This window comes from Protopterus annectens, chromosome 7.part0 (genome assembly GCF_019279795.1).
Source record: "Protopterus annectens isolate FY-2018-M chromosome 7.part0, PAN1.0, whole genome shotgun sequence".
NCBI lineage: Eukaryota > Metazoa > Chordata > Ceratodontiformes > Protopteridae > Protopterus > Protopterus annectens.
Window position 1 is genome coordinate 1,961,993,855 of NC_056739.1, and position 19,429 is coordinate 1,962,013,283.

Consider the following 19,429-nt stretch of genomic DNA (forward strand, 5'->3'; position numbering starts at 1 on the left):
ACAAGCAGAAAGTTATAATTCAAAGTGGAAAGAGATAATGATGAAATGGGGGAGGGGAGTCAAGAAGTTAGAAGATAATGGGATTTTGGATGCAGGTCCTTAAAGAGAATAACAAAAATATGCATAAATATTATATTCATAAACTAGCAAAAATCTTCTAAGAACTGCAGAAATGGAAAAAGGAGATTACACCAATAGGGATGACTGCAAGTAGGGTACTGAAAACATGCAAGAGTAGGCTGGAATTTATTGAAGAAAATTATCAAAGGAACCATGGCATTGGGAACAAATAACTAAAGATGGAAAGGTGCCAGAGTCGAATGAGGCCAAAAGCTGTTTGGACTGCAGGTTAGAGATTGCATTCCCAAACAGGGATTGATATCACAGTATAAGTAGAGAGAAAGGGATAGAGGAATGATTAGTGAAAGACCAGCTCTGGTAGAGTTTTTAGTGAAGTCTAGAACAGAAACTACTGTTAATAAAATGAATAATTAGTCGGGCATATAAAACATTGCATGATTAAGTTGGATGATTATGTGTTAACAGTTAATCAGAGGAGCTTGAAAAAATCTGTGAGAAAATAAAAACACAATTTACAAAAGAACTATGGGAGGAAATCTGTATGGCTCCCAAGTATGCAACAAAGTTCAGAAGGGTTTAGGATTTTGCTTTGGAAGTGTTTGCATAGGTACTTCTATACCCCAAGCAAACTTCAGAAAAAGTTTCCTCAGGCAGAGAGCAAATGCAGGCCAGATGATGGAAAAGACAGAGCTAATTAGGAATGTTTTTTGGGAATGTAACAAGATGGCAGATTCTGAAAATTCCCTACAGAATACATTCTGGGAGTGTAAATAGTTAAGTAACGAAATAATTTTTTTGAGCTGGGACACAGGACCTGAATTGCTCACAGTAAGGCTTTACTAAGTTCAGTGCTACAGACTGCCAAAACAGCAATTACTAGAAACTGGAAATCAAAATGTAAACCAACTGTAATTGAAGTACTAAATCCATCCATCCTCAACCCCTTTTTCCCATTCTGCACATGGGGTTGGGGTGTCACTTCAACAGTGACAATCATCTTGAGACAAGGTTTACACTGCTGGTTGGTTTAGCCCTGCCGTGGTAGTTCATCCGTACCATTCACTCGCACATGCACTTGCATCTACAGCCAATTTAGAGTGTCCAATCCACTTACTGCATATGTCTATGGAGTGTGGGAGGAAACCTACACGACCACAGGGAGGACATGCAGACTCCGCACAGAAGAGGCACCCCGGCTAAGAATCAAAACAGAGAACCTCCTGCTGTGAGGCAACATTGCTAACAGCTGCAGCACTGAGGTACTAAATATTGTATAGGAAATTAAAAAAAAACTAGAGAAGGGATCTTTATAAAAGGAAAAGCACAAATTACATAGAAATAAACAGAATTTTTGAGGATATATGCAGAATAATTTTTAAGATGGGGAGTGAGATATAAACGAAGGCAGCAACTGAGCAATTTCTGTAATATAGGAGTGAATTACAACGGTTAAAAAATGCGTACAATGCATGAATATAATGAAAAATGTTACTACAGCTTGTTTTCTATTAATGTGCACCTATGTCATTGTTTAAAATCTAAATATTTATAATAAAATGCGTTTAAAAATGCTATTTCACATCAGAGCTTGTAGTAAAGATGTTCTATAAGGTGAGGCTACTGTTAGTAAAAGAATTTTACAGTAGTTATACTGTTGAGGTCTTAAGAAGGAGGGATACTGCTCTCTTTCAGGGTCTCAGATGGGGGATCTCTACTGAAAATTAATTGGAAACAGATGACAACTGGAGCTCTAGGAGTAGGCAAGGTCACACAGCTATAAGGTGTACTACAACTGATGAGTATGCTAGCCTCTTGTCAAACAATGCCATCAGATAACTTCAAACATGTTGTACATAGTTATTCAAGATGAATGCCAGAGTACGACGCTATACAGAAAATCTTAAAATGTCACCCTCTCTCAAGGGGCAGTGACAGTTGGGGAAACAGGTACTGGAAGTGGGATTTACTGAATATTGGACTCGACCAATTAATACATCAGAAATAAAATATAAATTTGCACTGCTCTACGCCGAAATGTAGTTTCAATGAACATTCTAAAAGAATACAGAAAACCAAGGTTTTCTGCAGGAAGATTAAACCATGGAACCTTCCAAACGCCTTTAATTAAACATACTAATTTTATAACTACTCCCCGAACCCCACATTACCTGACTTAAATGTAGCAACCCCACAACTGCATAACTACAAAGAAAGTACAGACATTGCTTTCACTGAAACTCTTCCACTCATCTAGAACTCTGGATCATAAAAGGAATGTACTTACACCAATAAAATTAATTCAAAACAAACCAAAACTCCAAAACAATTTCAAGCTGAAAAAAAAAAAATACATCTGGTCAGCACCATGGTATAGGGGGATAAAGACCTGACTGTGGCCTAGGTGACCCAAATCTGATTAGCTATTCAGGCATTTGAGTTGCTGGCACAGAAGGACGGGCATGTTTACACTTGGAGGGAGGGTACACACTTGGGTGCACCTTACAGTCCATTCATGCCAGGGAAAGGGGACATTGCCTTATGGGGAGTAGGTGGGGGGAACAATGGCCGAGTTGCCACAGAGGTAGACTGAAATGCCAGCATCCAGTTTGGATGTACAAGTGCATGTGGTGAGAAGGGAAGCTAAGGCATATAGAAAAAAAAACATCCACGTCAAGCAACAATATGCAGATCTGGGGCATTTTGACCTCCTTGCCATCTCCAGCCCTTACTTGAAAAAGACTGGTGGAGGCCAAGAGGAGGTAGACCCAAAAATCGAGAAGCGACACAAGCTTCTTTTGTTGGTCATCTATGGGAGAAAAATAAAAAAAAAGTTTATATTGCAATGTCAGTGAAATCAAATGGCATTTTTAGCCAAAATGTTGGAAAAATAAACTATTCATTAGAAGTGTAGTTTGATTTAATAGAAAGTTATGTCTTACTATAACTTGGCATCTATGTTGTCTAGCTTCATTCCTCCTCACAATAGGGTCTCAGATCCGGCTCGGCCACATTCTCCAGACTTGGATCCGACTCTTGTGCTCCTCCCTCTTATCCATAATGCACTACACCCACCCAAGCACCTCAGGTCGAGTTTGCCGATTCCATACATCCATAACCCAGACAGCAAAGAATAACGGCAGATGAGGCTCAGACATGGGACTTAGGAGTCCCTCTAGGTTCCACAATACACTACAAGAATGAAGCAGGGTGACGAGGAATGAAGATAGACAACACAGATGGCAAGTTATGGTAAGACAACTTTCTAATCTGATGCTGTTTTCTTCACTCCTCCTCATGATAGGGTCAGAGTCCGCAGATATGTGATTCTTGGGTGGTCCTCATGGAAGGATACGCCAGAGTACCACTGAGCCAAAGGAAGCCCTGGTCCTAGAAAAGATATCTAACTTATAGTGCACCACAAAGGTGCGACTGTTAGACCATGTAGCTGCTGCACAAAACATCATCAATGAAGGTTTGAGATGAGAAGGCAGAAGAAGTAGCCATAGCCCTCGAGGAATGTGCCCTAGGAGGTTGAGGTATTTCCACACCCTTTTGTGAGTAAATGAAAGAGATACAACCAGTTATCTACTTTGCTAGAGTGAGTTTGGAGACTGCTTGGCCCACTTTGCTAGCTGAGAAAGCTACAAACAGTTGCTCAGACTTCCTGCATGGTCTAGTTTTGTGTAGATAGAAATGCAACTGTCTATGAATGTTGAGAAAATGAGGAGCTTACTCCTCTTTATTAGAAAGAAATTGGAAGGATCACCAGTGGTGAATGGACTGACTGATGTTTTTTCCCATGGCCACTTTAAGCATAAAGGAAGGATTGGTACGTAGAGAAAACCTGTCCTTATGAAAAATTATGTAAGGAGATATGGAAGTAGCTGAAGTAATGGCCACTTAGAAGATTGTCTTCCATGACAAAAACTTCATGTAACAACTGGCAGCTGGTTCGAACGGTCCCTGAATCAAACCCTGTAGCATGACAGTGACATCCCCAAGGTGGAGAGGGATCCTTGATGGGATGCCTCAAACAAGACAATGCCTTTCATAAAAGACTTGCATAATCTAAAAGTGGACAGGGAATGACATTGACTAGCAACATGAAAATCAGAAATTGCAGCTAATTGAAGCTTGATGGTAGAGAAGCTAGCTCCTTCCTTACACAGGGTCTAAGACAAAACAGAATATCAGAGAAAGGTACTGCGAAAGGGTTAATATTCCTACTTGTATCCCAAACAGTGAACAGTTTCCACTTGCTGGTGTAAACTTTCTTAGTAGAAACCTTTTTTGCAATGCTAGAATTATGGAGAAGCAAGCCTGGACTGTCTTGCTAGGGTTGGAAGTGGAGAAACCAAGTGGTCAATCTGAGGGCAAGAAGATTCGGGTGCCGCATTCATAATGGGTGAGAGAGGAGGTCTTGTCTGGGCTCCAGTATCTACAGAGGATATTTCAGATACCAGAGGAAGGGGAGCCATACCTGCAGAGGCCAGAAGGGGGCAATGAGGATGACTGAGCTCTTTCAGCCTGCTTGCCTTCTGAAGAAACTTCGGGATAAGTGGAAGAAGGGGATAAGCATACAGGAGACTCGGGGGGGGGGGGGGCGCGCGCAACTGTGCACCACAGCAACCCTTGGCGCCTCCCCCGGAGGGATGATCAGAGCAAAGAACTTGCTGCATTTGTTGTTGATGAGATAGGCAAAAAGTTTGCAGTAAGGTTGACCCCAGTGATTGAAGATAATGTTTGTCACTGACTGAGGGACCACTCATGCAGAATCAGGATTGATCTGCTGAGTCTGTCCACTAAGTTGTTGGCTTTCCCCAGAATGTGCGTTACAACCAGGAGGCGGTCCAAAGAGATCGCCCATTCCCACACCCTCATGATCTCACTGCACAAGGGGTACAAACGGGTTCCTTCTTGCATGTTGACATACCATACTACAGACATGCTGTCAGTGTGAACTGCAATTGTCCCCATGGGGAAAACGTCCTGAAAGGCACATTAGGAGAACTGCCTTCATCTCTAGGACATTGATATGCAACCTGGTCTTGATGGGGGACCATGTGCCTTGGACCATCTTCCCACTGTAATGTCCCCTCCAACCAAACTGGTAAGCGTTTGTGGTCACTGTGGCATTTGGAGGGGGTTAAGGGTCTACCTAAAAGGAGACTGTCCAAATGAATCCACCAGCTGAGATGACGTTTGCAAACCGGTGTCAATCTGATGGGAAAAGTTAGCGGCTGATAGAGAATGGACCACAGCGCTGCCAATGTCCACTGAAGAATCCGCATGAAGAGCCTTGCTCAAGGGACTAACAGAATTGTTGCTGACATGGATTCTAGGGCTTTTAAGGTTATTCATTCAGGGAGGGACCAATGGGATAACAATTCATACACTTGATTCCTCAGTGCTTTTATGCAGTGCAAGGGAAGACAAGCTATTTGATCCCTTGTGTTCAGCTGCGTCCCCATAAATTCTAGATTCTGCACAGGAGTCAGATTGGACTTGTCTGGGTTTATTAGTGATGCCCAGAGTATGTGAAAGTTGGATTAAGTAATCCATGAAACGGATAAAATGATGCCTTGTGGGGGTGGTAAGTAGCCAATCATCTAAGTATGGAAACACCTAGAATCCTTTGAGTTTCACATGAGCTGTTACGACTGCCATACATTTAGTGAACACCTGGGGGGCTGTGGTAAGTCCAAAGGGCAGTGCCTGAAGTAAAAATGATTGGCTCCCAGCCAAAAGAACAGGTATCTCCTTGAGTGCTGGTCTATTTTGATGTGATAGTATGGATCCTTGAAATCTACTGAATACATCCAATTGTCCTTGTCCAACAGTGGCAGAATGGACTGGACCATAACTATTCGGAACCTCATCTTCTTTACATAACAATTCAACTTGCTTAGATCCAGAATGGGTCTTAGGTCCCCAGTCGTTTTCAGCACCAAAAAGAAGCGGGAGTAGATTCCAAATCCTCTTTGTTTGGTCTGGACCTCTTGGATGCCTCTTTTTTGCAGCAGTTTTAGAATTTCCTGTGCTTCCCACTCAATCTGATGCACTTGGCTCAAAATCCCTGGGTGCTAAGCATAATATCCAGAGGCTACTACATTCACTTCTTCCTTCCTCCTCCAAACATCAACAAGAAACTCCCAGATGTGCTTCAGGAGCTCTGATAGGGCTTGTCAGAAAAAGTGACTCTGAAGCCCTGGTTTTGCAGACCCCCTCTGCCTCTAGGGTAGTACCTACTATTAAACCATCCTCCTCTGCCTCTACAGGAGTGTTTCCTGCACTGGTCTTGGAAGGGCCCTTGGGATTTACAAAACCACATTTTCTTACCTTCTCATTGGTTTCTGGAGAAGGACCTCTGAGGTGTAGAAACTGTGATTCCTACAGCAGAAAGGGTCTTCCCGTCCTCTGTGCTGTGAGTGAGTGTGTCTCTAACAGATAGCCCAAACAATGAAGAACCATCGTAGGGGCAATCAAAGGATGCCTTAAAGGGCTTCACGAAATCACATAACCTCTTAGGGATATTCCTGAACCAGCAGCTTGTGAGGTACCTTCCATTATAAAGGAAATTAACCTCATCAAGGAATTGGTGATTGACAATAGTGTGGCCAGCTTGGGAGAATGTTTCTTGAATTCCTCCGCAGGCATGGAGCTCCTTGATCAGATCTCTCTGCATTCAGGTGAAGTGAGCTAGGTAATTTAACAATCTCAGTGCATAAGTGGCTGAGACGTAAACGCGCTTTCCAATCCTGTCTAATGCTCTAGACTCTGTTAGGCAGATGGACATTGGCAGTCTCCTCTGCCAGTTTTTAGTGGTTGCCACTACCCATGACGGCATCAACTATGCGACCCTTACTCCATTGTTTTCTGTCTGCTGGTGGAACCCGGAACCTATCAGGGCACTTACGAATGGGCTCAATGGTGTCTGGATCCTTCCATGCCCGGCAGGAAACCAAGTCAACAAGGTCATCCACTGAGGCGGTCACCCAGAACGCAGATGGACCTATCCCGAATACCTCCAACAGCACTGACACCTCAGGAGGAGGAGGGTGGGCAGACCACCCACCGTTATGCTTCAAGATTTCCAGAATGTCTCTGAAGGAGACGCCCTCAGGTGTGGATCAGGGGGATCCTTCCCCCTCATCAAAGTCAGCGTCTTTGGTTAATGACTCCAAAAGGGAGACAATGTGCCTCCTTCTGCACATAGTCTTCTGGGGGGACTTCTTCAGCGAGGTACTCTGGGGAAGTATCGGAAGAAGGGGATCCCTTTTGGGTAGGGAAGTTCTGGAGGCCACTCGGGACGGGTTGACTCAGGACAGAATGAATGGGCTCAAGCCCCCCCAAAGGGGGTACAGGGGTGGATTGCAGGACATGTGGTGATGACTTAACTTGGGAGAAAACCCTCTCCACTACCTGAAAAGCTGATGGACTGGGAGAGGCCGAAGTTATGAGGGAAAGCAGCTAGGATTCCACACCAGATCTGTGGCCTCCAAAAGGGATAGGAACAAAACTGTCAAAAGGCCAAGGCGTCTAAGGGAAGAGATGGCTCTGACAAAGATGGAGCCAATCCCACTCCTCCCTCATACCCAGCACCAACAACTTGGATCTAAGACCTGCTCTGCTCCGAGGGAGTAGGAACAGGGCTGATCAAAGGTATCATCAAGTCGAGGAAGGAAGCTTCCCCTGCACTGAACACAACACACACGGGAGTCCTGAAACCTGTAACTCCATAGCGGAGAGTCAAATTGGAGGAGGAGTCCTGACAGTATGGCCCAGGTAGCTCTCAGACCAGACAGGGGACAAAACAGACATGACCCCCATCTGGATCTGGGCCTTGAGGAATCTCATCACCTTGTCCATGTCCACCTTGGACCAGCTTTTAGATGATCTGAAAGAACCCAACGAGGGTGGTCAGGAGTGCTTGGACTTGATTGAGTGGGTAGGAGACCTGCTCCAAGCTCTTGGATCCAGAGCTAATGGATCTGACACCGGAACCAATGACTAAGGAGGTGACAAAGTTATTATTTCCCCTGAATCCGAAGTTTTCTTAGTCATGACCTTCAGTTCCAGAGGATCTCTCGGGGAGGCAGGGAGAGACCTCCTTTTTGTTTCTTTAGCAGAGGAAGAAGAAGCTGAAGCCACAGAAGAGGTCTGAGCCTCAGGAGCCAAAGATGGAAGAAGACCCCTTAACATCAATTTATTATGCCTGTCTGCGAGAGCACAAATCACACAATCAGCTTTTAGGTGATCTGCACCTAAACAATACATGCACTCCTTGTGGCCATCCTGACTGGGGATGTTATGCCCAAAAGAAGTGCAGTGTCAGACATGATAATAACTGAAGTGTACCAAAGTTTGCCAAAAACCAACAGACACTCTAAGACAAGAAAAGCTAAGAGCCATTACTCACTCTAACTGAAACTTTTAACTTTAAGAACTTTAACTATGTAATCTAAAAACCCTCCTTTAACCCTTTTTCTTTATATAACAGGAAGGGGGAAAGAAAGGTTAAAGAGAAAAACACACACACGCGACAAGAAAATGAACTAACTAGGATGAGGGAGGATAACTTACAGAACCCACGAAAGATAACAAACACTGTCTTGAAAATACAGTGAAAACGACCACAGCTCGAGAGCACAGAGATCCACGTCTTGATGCTGAAGTGGCAAACAAGATCTGAGGTGCTTGGCTGGGTGCAGTGCATTATGGGTAAGAGGGAGGAGCGAGAGTCAGATCCAAGTCTGGAGAATGTGGCCGAGTCAGATCTGAGACCCTAATGTGAGGAGAAATTAAGAAAACCACATCAGATTTGATTTTGCAAAAAATATTTCTTTTGAAAATGTCAGCAATCACGCAATATAATGTTTTGCAGACATGGTGTACAACGCTGTGCATTACCACTTTCAGCATCCTCGGGTTTCTGTGGAGCTGACAGGGTCAAGCACTATGACATCTCCAAGTTCATCTGTTTTGAAATGGAGCTTTACTTTGTGTATTCCTGACATACTGAAAGAAAAATCTGAAAAAGGAATGGCTGACTATTTTTACTTGAAACCAGAAGCCTCTGTGGAGAAAATTTTTTTGAAAGGCAAATAGTGTTTGCAAACCAATATCGGATTAACATGACAGAAGAGAAAACACCACAGGCCAGTCCACATGCTGAACTTTTACAGAACAATTAGTATCAGATGGCTCTCCAAACAAAATCAGTCAAAATAGGTTAATGTAATACAATCCATAAGAGTTAAACCAGTCAATAAAAAAAAGTTCAGTCAAGGTACTTGGGCTCCCACAGGAGCTGGTCAGAGAAAATGGGAGTGAGCACTGCTGCTGTTCCATCCATCCATGAGTGAGGGGGTGGAGTAATACAGACTGGCTCACCACATAGGGTAACACCTAATGGGAGCACTGTGTGTTACACAGTGAAGTCCAAGCTAGACAAGCCTACTCAGTCACTGTGCATAACACCAGTGAGCAATACCAGACTCTGCAGAGCCACTAAGGGGGAGGCAGTACACCCAATGGGGACAGGGTAGGTTATTCTGCCCCCAAGGACCAGAAATCTGACCTGCTTGCTACCACCTGACTCTCATCAGGAAGTGAACACCTGATTGGGACTCCACGGCAGGAAGATATAGGCCATAGGGCTGTTGTCCAGCCTGGGAGTGGATCACTCCTGTACATATAGAATGAATGGAACAATCAGGTGTTAGCTGTGAAGCCATCAGGCCAGGTCTTTTGAGGGTGGACAAAGAGGAAAATGGTACAGGCTGCACTACCTTTTCTACCCAGTGACCAGCTGAAGTCAGTCCTGCTCTGAGCACATTCAAACCTTTGAATGTCTGGGCAGATGAGATGACTTATCTTGCAATCAGTTCCCAGCAATTATGAATTCTACTGCAGCAGTAATACTTATCATAAATGTAATTTTCTGTCTTTACTGGTCATAACATCATGAGTGAAAAATCAAAGAGGTGCATAATGACAAGACAAAAGAAATATTAAAAAGACTATGGCCACTGGACAGCAGAGTAAATGCGATGAAAGATATCAAAAAATAAATATGAATAATTTCTAGCATGCATACAGCAAGAAACGATTCTGTTTGATCGAAAGTTTCAGCAGAAATCAACTAAACGATACCTACATAAAAAAATGGGATGCTGAGAGAACCAATGGATACCACAAAGGAAAAACACATCATCATACAAATAAAGGCACAAGATGAGTGAGTTCTTATGGTTTTGCCAGTTACTAGGTAAGGAATAACTACAAAGCCATTGGTACCATTAGAAACCAATGTAAATAACACAGAAATATTAACTAATGTTCATGAAAGAGAACACTGTACTGATTTTATATACTGTGGTATAAAAACAAACTGAAAGAAAAATCTTCTGACCATTTCTGCAAAAGATAATACAGAAATTATAAGTTCTGATAAGTAAGCCACATGAAAGTTACTTTCCACAGTGCACCTTATGAGATATTTTAAATTTAAGAGCTTAGAGTGCACAACTGTGGTCTAAAATACTCCCACATTAATAGCAAGAAAGCAAAGTTAGGAAGTACAATGATAGCATGGTACGGAAGATCTATGGCCATCTGCTAAGAGAGAAACTCCACTAATTTGAACATCATCTAGCAGTTTTACAGGTATATTACTAAACTGCTCAAGCCGTTCAAGGGACATAACACTTGCACATCCTACAGCCTACCACTAACTCGTCACAGTCTTTAAGGTAACACAGTTCCACTCAAATGCTGAAAACTGTACACCGCCATTCCAAAAGACTCTTTTCAAGGGGATGGTGTAATTCTAATAGATGCTGGCTCTGTAACCATAGTGAAGCCAACTACTGTCATAAGATTTGGGCATGCCCGGAGGTCAAGAAGATCTGTGAAAAATGAGTGGAGGCCATGACGTGGGCTTCTGCTGCCCCTGTACGAGACATCACTCACACTAAATTCTGGTTGCTTGGACTTAACAATCCTAAGCTTTCATTAGACACCTCTCTATTGCTGTGGAGTAGACTTCTATGCATATCCCCTGCAGGTTTCATTTTTAAACATTGGAAGATGATATCATAGGACTGGAACCACTTTGTTCATAAGGTTCTTAAACATACACTACCTGGTCCTCTGGATCCAAGAATCCTGATTAGTGGCATCCTCTGTGGGTAATTTTTCTGCAGATGTTAATTACTGATAACAAGCTGCCATTTGCTGTCTGATAGTTCTAATTTGTATAATTTTTTTGAATGGGATATTACAATATATGACGCAGCAGTTTGACACAGGATCATGTGTTTACTAAACAATGAGTTTTGTCTTTATGAAAGTTTTGGAGCTACTAGTAAAAAATAACTTCTACTTCTGACATTAGGCTAAAAATCTCACTCTATTACTCAATTATTTTTGTGTATACCACCCTCTGATTGTGTTATTCATATTCTGATCTTGGAGACTCGCCTAATTTGAAAAAAAATATTAGTGAAATGCAATTTAAATATTGTTTTAAGTCTGAAGCATGTTAATTCTTTTAATCTCTTGGTGGTGAATTACAATAAAGACATTTATTTATTTAAAAAAGAAAGAAAACTATGGAAGTTGTGCTGAGTTCTTCACCTGCAACCTGAAAGTCCTTAGCATTCATCCAAATGATCATCGATGACTACAGCTATCCAGAAAAATGAGATACACATCTACGAAACACATTTATGAATTAATTACTGAAAATGTTTCCATCTGAGAACGTAATCCACACTAACCTCAGAGTCATTCTAACTATCTGCTATATTAATAAAGCAGCTGAGACCCGGTCAATCACTAACTACATCACCAGATTAACAATGCAGCAAAAATGTAAATATTCATTTTAACTACAAATACAGTGAATATTCACATGAAACACTGAAAACATAATAGCCAAGAACTTTACACCTGCTGTCTTTTTGACTACTTTTACTTCTTCAGTTCATCTCATAAAGAAGAAAAGAAAAAAAACTTTCTAAAACATTTCATTACCGTGCCAGGTATAATGATCACAGGGATGTTTTTAAGCCTAGTCATGCATCCCAAGTCTCTGACAAGTTCTGATACCCTTGATAAGTGTAAGCTGGTGTTTGGGAGATGAAACATTTATATGAATTTTAATAAAGTAAACGGACTAAGTTTCTTACCTTTTTTTGTTGAAGACATACAGCATTAAAAGAATTCCAGCTACAAAAAGGAGCAGCGTAATTGGTAGTGTTGTCATCAAATGTATTAAATGTTCATAAGGCTGAGCTGTTCAGAGGTACAAAAAAGTACTTATTTTATGTACTTTACTTGTTTAGCTTTCAACAGCAGATTAAAAACAAACTTCTACACATACAAATACATACACACACACACACATATATATATATATATATATATACACATGATCAGAATAAGTGACAAAATAAACATTACTCACAGACTAGTTATATATCAAAACAGAAAAGTGCATTCTTACAAAAATTCTCACTTAAAAAATAAATGAACTGTTGATGCATTTAGTGTTGTTAAGGCACAAGGGACATTAAAACAATGAGAATTTTGATTCACAGAGTAACAACCCTTAAAGCAAATTTCAGCAGTCATTGTTGTGAAGATATCCTTCACCATATGCTCTCTGCAAGACTCCATTTACAGAAAAGAAAAAGATCCTTTGGAGACCAGCCAGGGGTTAAGCTGTTACTGAGAGTTCTAAGATTCCATGACCTGAACACCACCTCATACAAATTGATAATGCCAAAGAATTTAACCTTACTGGGACTTAGGGGAAACTTGATACTGTAGCGAGGCCTATGTGTGCACTTGGAAATATACACTGGGTAGTGGGCTTTCCATGGTGGACACTAGTTAAACAACTGCTTACCCTAGCAATGGAGGGCTGCTAGGAAAGGACAGCCTTTATGAAGTAAAAGAATGGTCTACTGCATTCCCCTACCTGTTACTTAGCCTAGTGTTCATAGTAAAGACCAGAAGAAAATAAAGAAAAATACAAACTACCAGTGACGGATGCCTAAATGATGGTATTTCCTGGTCACTCTACACTATGGTGAAGAGGAATGAATGGACCCATTGGCTGGTCAACAGAAAATGAGGGTAAAAATATGCAAAAAAAAACTGTTATAACCCACTCCTCCTAGGTAGCTACTCTCTCTGCCCCACTAATTCTTCACCTGATTCACTACTGGGTATCATTATTACAGCAAATTGGGTCACCTTTATCCCTCACAATAGGCAAGACAGGAAAGGCCCACACATCCCTTCTCCATGGCTGGTTGCTCCAGCACCTGGGTTGCTTGTCAATTTTGGGTCATCCTGACCCTAACTAAGGCCTTTACCTTCTACAACATGGTGAAAAGAGGAAGGATCTACCTACGCCATACTATTGGAATACTGCATCCCCCCCACAGTTTACTGTTAGCCCCAAAACTATTTATTTAAGATGCAGTACTTCAAAAACCAGGTGCAACGATTTCCACAAGATCAGACAAAGCTCACTCACCAGGAGCCCATACAAAACTGCAGAATTCACTGTACACTAAAAACTCCCTTTAGCTAGCTGCACAGCTTAACATTTTTACTCCACTATTTTCTGAGTGAGAAACATTTTAAATTTTCTCTTTTTGCACAAGTTAAGGTATTTCATTGGGTAGTACAAAAAGTTACACTGCTCCCTATGATTAGCCAAATCAAGGTTACATACGGTGGACACTTTCATAATATTCCCATTAGCACTAGATTGCCTCCAGAATGGTTTAGGACAGGTACTCTGAACAAAACGGAGACCATCATTTCTAAAGTGTGCCTAGGTAACAAGTCACAGTGCCTATTTTATTCAAATTCACATTTGTTAACCAGGTAGATGAGGTGTGTCCAAAGACCCTCTCTGGTCTCAACCCTGACCCATTTAGCCATGACATTAAAATATGAAAACAGTGGTAAAAAATTAAAAGTAGTGTTCTTACCATAAGCTGGCATCTGGGTTTTCCATTTTCATTCTTTCTCTGTGATGGGTTATGGATTCGACTCTCGGATCTGATTTGGATGCATTTTTCAGACTTGGATCCATGTCTCGAGCTCCTCCCTCTACCCATAATGCATCTCCAACTCCCAAGGCAGAGTTTATTGCCTTACTGCCCACTGGATAATAGAGACAGGACAGATAGAAGAAAGACTGAGGCTCAAACCTGGAGCATGCAGGTTCCAAAACCTTCCAAAGATCCTTCTAGAAGTGACAAGGCCAGGGGATACTGGGAGGGAAAGTGAGGAAGAATGAAAATGGACAACATAGATGTCAAGTTATGATAACATATCTTTTAAATTTTATGTTGTCCTTGTCATTCTTCCTCACTGATGGGTCAGAGTCCCCAGCTATGTGATTCTTGGGAGGCCTTCAAGGAAGGATATGCTGGAGTATTGTTGAGCCAAAGGAAGCCCTGGTTCTGGAGACAATTCCAATTTGTAATGTGTAACAAAGGTATGACTCTTCTACCAAGTGGCTGCAGCGCAGGCGTCATCGATCAACATTCTAGAGGAAAAAGCAGATGATGCAGCCATAGATCTGGTGGAGTGAGCTCTAGGAGGATGAGGCAATTCCAAACCTTTTTGAAGGTAAATCAGTGAAATGCTATCAGTAATTCATTTGGCCAGGATCACTTTTGAAATTGCTTGATCTAGAGGGTACGGGGAGGAGGACACAAATAGCTGGTCAGATTTCCTGCACTGTTTCGTTCTGTGACAACAGAAATGCAGTTGTCTATGAACATCAAGAAGATGCAGCATATACTCACCCTTATTAGTAAAATTAAGAAAGGAAACTGGTAATTGTATGGACTGATTAATGTTAGTCTTTGTGGCCACTTTAGGCATAAAGGATGGCTTGGTTCGTAGAGACACCCTATCTTTATGGGAAAATAAGGTAAAGAGGCCAGAAATTCTTGTGCTGAAGTGATGGACACCAAAAGAATTGTTTTTCAGGAAAGAAACTTCACATCACATTTGTTTGCCGGTTCAAAGGTTTCTGAGGATAACTCATGAAGGACCGCTGCTAGGTCCCAAAGTGGAGAGGGATCTTTTATGGGTGGTCTAAGAAGGAATAATCCCTTCATAAAAGCCTTATATAACCTAGAAGTTGACAGATAAAAAGATTCGTTTTCAGCCTGAATATTGCCCCTTCTTTAAAAAGAGTACTGAGAAAAAGGAGATGGATGGCTAATGTTGATGATGAAAAGGGATCAATGTTCTCTTTGAAAGCCCATATAGAGAACTGCTTCCATTTGCTTCTGTAAACTTTCTTAGTGAAGGCCTTTTGGGAGGCCAAAATAATGTCACAGACTGGGGAAGAGAGCCTGGACAGTCTTAGTATCACTGGAAGTGGAGAAACCATGCAGTCAGCTTGAGGGTGTGGAGATTGGGATACTAGAATTCTGAGGGGGGAAGATAAGGGGTCCTGATTGGGTTCCAATTTCCATGGAGGCTATATGAGGTGAGACTAGAGGAAGGGGAACCATATTTGTCGAGGCCAGAAGAGGGCAATGAGTATGACTTGAGCTCTTCAGTCTGCTTGCTTTCTGTAGAAACTTCAGCATCAATGGAAAAGGGGATAAACATACAGGAGACCTGGGGAGCCAATTGTGAATTACAGCATCCCTTGGAGACTCCCAAAGAGGGGAATCAAAGAGAAATACTTACTGAACTTTTTGAGTGGAGAGGCAAGATGTATACATGTATATATATCTATAGATCTATATATCTATATATATATATATACACATATACATACATGTGTGTATATATATATATATATATATATATATATATATATATATATATATATATATATATATATACATATATATATATATATACACACACACACATACATACATGTATATATATATATATATATATATATATATATATATATATATATACATATACATACATGTATATATACATACATGTATATATATATATATATATATATATATATATATATATATATATATACATACATGTATATATATATATATATATATATACACATATACATACATGTATATATACATACATGTATAGGTTCATAGGTTCATAGGTTCATACTAGGCTATCTGCCCGAGGGCATTTACAAGCCTAGCCCATAGTTTTGTGGCTTACGCCACCCCTTTAGTATGGGGAACTATACCCATTATTTTGCTGTGCCTCTGTTGAGCAGTGACACTGAGGTAATCCCTGGGGTATATCTGCGATCTCCCATCCATTGGTCAAGATTTCTCTTGAACAAGGCCAGCGAGGTGCTCTGCCTCACATATACCGGGATTTTATTCCACAGCATAGGGAGTCTTTGGGTGATGAATCTATCCCTCCAGCACGTCCTATTAATAGCCGTGTCGAGGTTTAAGTCTCCGCCCTTGTGGCTCTGACGGATCTAGATTTTTGAGGTGAAGCATATTCATCAAATCTGGGTTTGACATGGCCTTGTATGTTAGGCAAAGGTCACCTCTGAGCAAGCGGTGGCGACTGAATAGAGCTGGAGTTCTTTCAGTCGGGCAGCATAGGACAGATGTTTGAGACCCTTTATCCTTTTGGTGAGGAACTTTGTGGCCTCTCCAGCTGCTGCAAGTGTCGGGTCAGATACATTCGAATGGGGCATTGTATTCAATCATTGGTCTGATGAGTGATGAGTATAGGGAGACTATGACCTCCCTTGATCTAGATGAGAATCCCTTCATGATAAGGTGGGCAATGTAGAAGGTCTTCCTAACTACTTTAGCTACATGGGTGTCGAATGACAGACTACTATCAACCTGGGTCCCCAGGTCCCTGATAACTTCTTCTGTACTCAGTGGATTGCCACCTATTTGGTAGCTAGGGGTAACCTTGTTTTTCCCGAAGGGTATGACTATGCATTTTTGGCATTTAACTTTAGGCCATGGCTCTGGCACCAGTTATCCATTTCTGTGAGACCCTTCTGAAGGATATCTGTGTCAGATGTGTTTTCTACTATGGCCCAGTTTGCAGTCATCTGCAAACTTTGTCAGCCATAACCCTCCTGTGTTTGCTTGTACTTCGGAAAAGTAGATGCCAAACAAGAGTGGGCCCAGGACTGAGCCCTGTGGTACACCACTTGTGACAGGCTTTGAGTCTGACATGGCGCCAGCAACTCTGACCCTGTGGGTTCTGTCACAAAGCCAGTTTGCAACCCATCTTGTGATGTATGGGTTAACATTTAAGCTGATGAGTTTTTCAATGATACCCGAGTGGGGTATTGTATCAAAGGCCTTCGCCAGATCGAGGTAGGCTGTATGGACTGCCTTTCCCTCATCAATGGCTTTGGTGACTGTTTGAAAAGTCAACCAAGTTTAGAAGGCATGATCTGCCTTTGACAAAGCCAAACTGGGATGGATCCAAAGTCTGCAAATTCCTATGTCTTTATTTATGAGGTCCATTATGATCCTCTCCATGGCTTTGCAGATAAGGCTTGTCAAGCTAATGGGCGGTAATTTCCAGGGTCGGTGGAGGCACCGCCTTTGTGAAGTGGGACCACAGTTGCAGTCGCCACTCCTGGAGTGCATTATCCAGAGGTAAGACTATGATTAAACAGCTGTCCTAGCTGTGGGTTTAATTCCTCGTTGAGTTAAGTGGAGCACACAGCCGGGGACACCATCAGGTCCCATGGATGCTGTGTTTTTGCTTTGGAGAGAGCAGTTCTCACTTGGGCGTTGGAGATGTTTGGGGGCTGCAATCACTTGGTACAGATATCTCTCCTTTTGGGGGGGAGAAGTTTGCACTGAACCTGTCAGCCAGTATGTTGGCAATGTCTGTAGGATCAGTAATCTTCACATCATTTTGAACTAGTTCTGAGCATATCTGGGAGTTTCCTTCCAGGTTTCTAACATAGCTAAAGAAGGCCTTATGATTGTCTTTTGAGTCTTTAGCTATTTTTCTCTCAAAATTTGCTTTGGATGATTTTATGAGAGCTCTTAGTTTTTTACTTATAGTGATCAAGGGTGTCTTACCTTTTAAGGATTTTGCTCTATCTTGTAGTAGCTTCCTCCTTTTGTTGTAGAGTTTGTTTATGGCTGGGGTCCACCAGAGTGGGCCTTGCCTTTGGTACAAAAAGTCTTTGTTTTGCTTGGGATTGCCTTATCCAGGCAGTCCTGCAGGTGCTGGTAGAAGGCATTTGTAAGTGATTCAGCGGCTTGAGTACTGTTTTCCGTCGGCTCGGGGGCCTTAAAGGAGACCACACTAGTCTTTAGAAGTGTGAAGTCGGCTTTGAGAAGTTCTTTACTGTGGTCTTTTTATTTCAGGTGGGGGTGGGATGAGGACCTCCAGCGAGATTAGTTTGTGATCTGATCTCACCAGTGAGGGGTATACTTCCGGTGTTGAACATTGTGCTCCCATGTTCGTGATGATGAGATCAAGTATGTTTTCCCCTCTTGTGGGGATGGTGACTAGTTGTTCCATGGCATTTGAGTTTATGAATTCCAGGAACTTTTGGGCTAGGGTGTTTGGGCTTGAGTAGTGTTCCCAGTCTATATTAGGGTAATTGAAGTCACCTAGTATGATGGTGTTTGGTGATACATTTATCCCCTCTAGTGTTTTCAGGAAGGCCATGTGAGGTTCCTGAGTTTGTGAGGGTGGCCTGTAACATGCTACAATTTGCAGAGCAGTCTTGCCTATGGTTAATTGCACCTGGATGGTCTCCGATGCATCGTGCGTTGCCACCAGTCTTGAGGTGTGGGTGTCTTTGATGAATATGGATACCCCCTCCTTTCTTAGTATTGTCGGATTTTGGGGCGGGCAGCATGATAAGAGGTAAAACCTGATAGTGCTGGGGTGCTCTCAGGAGCCTTGAACCAGGTTTCTGTCACTGCACAGACATCGATGTTCTCCATACTGAGAAGGGCCTCGAGTGCGTGCATTTTGAGATTTAGACTTCTGGCATTGAGCAGCATTACCCTTAGTTTTTTTCCTTTTTTGTGTTCTAGGGTGGTAGGTTTAGAATTTGAGCCTTGCCTAAAAAAGGCACTATGGGGGTGGCAAGAGCCTTTGCCAATATCCGGAATCCCAGGGGTGACAAATGCAAGCCGTCCCTTGCGAAGCAGCGTGGCTTGTCCAACATGTCATCCCAGGCAGACAGACATTGGATCCCCTTTGAATGACACCAGAGTTTAAGCCAATTGTTAAAGCTGATCGTCTTATCTCTGTATTGTGGCATCATTCTTGGTGAAGGTAGGATACTGCTCAAGGTCAGGGTCATACCTGCCTGGGCTACATAATCAGAGAGCTCCTCAAT

The 19,429-nt window shown here is 42.1% G+C and overlaps 1 protein-coding gene across 1 annotated transcript in view; it reads right to left on the reverse strand.

The window, feature by feature from the left end:
* IGF1R (insulin like growth factor 1 receptor) overlaps positions 1 to 19,429 on the reverse strand; it is a 1,987,642-nt gene that overhangs the window by 286,000 nt on the left and 1,682,213 nt on the right. The window contains exon 14 of the mRNA XM_044078384.1: positions 12,276 to 12,381. Coding sequence (XP_043934319.1) covers positions 12,276 to 12,381 — 106 coding nt within the window. The remainder of the gene's footprint in view (positions 1 to 12,275; positions 12,382 to 19,429) is intronic.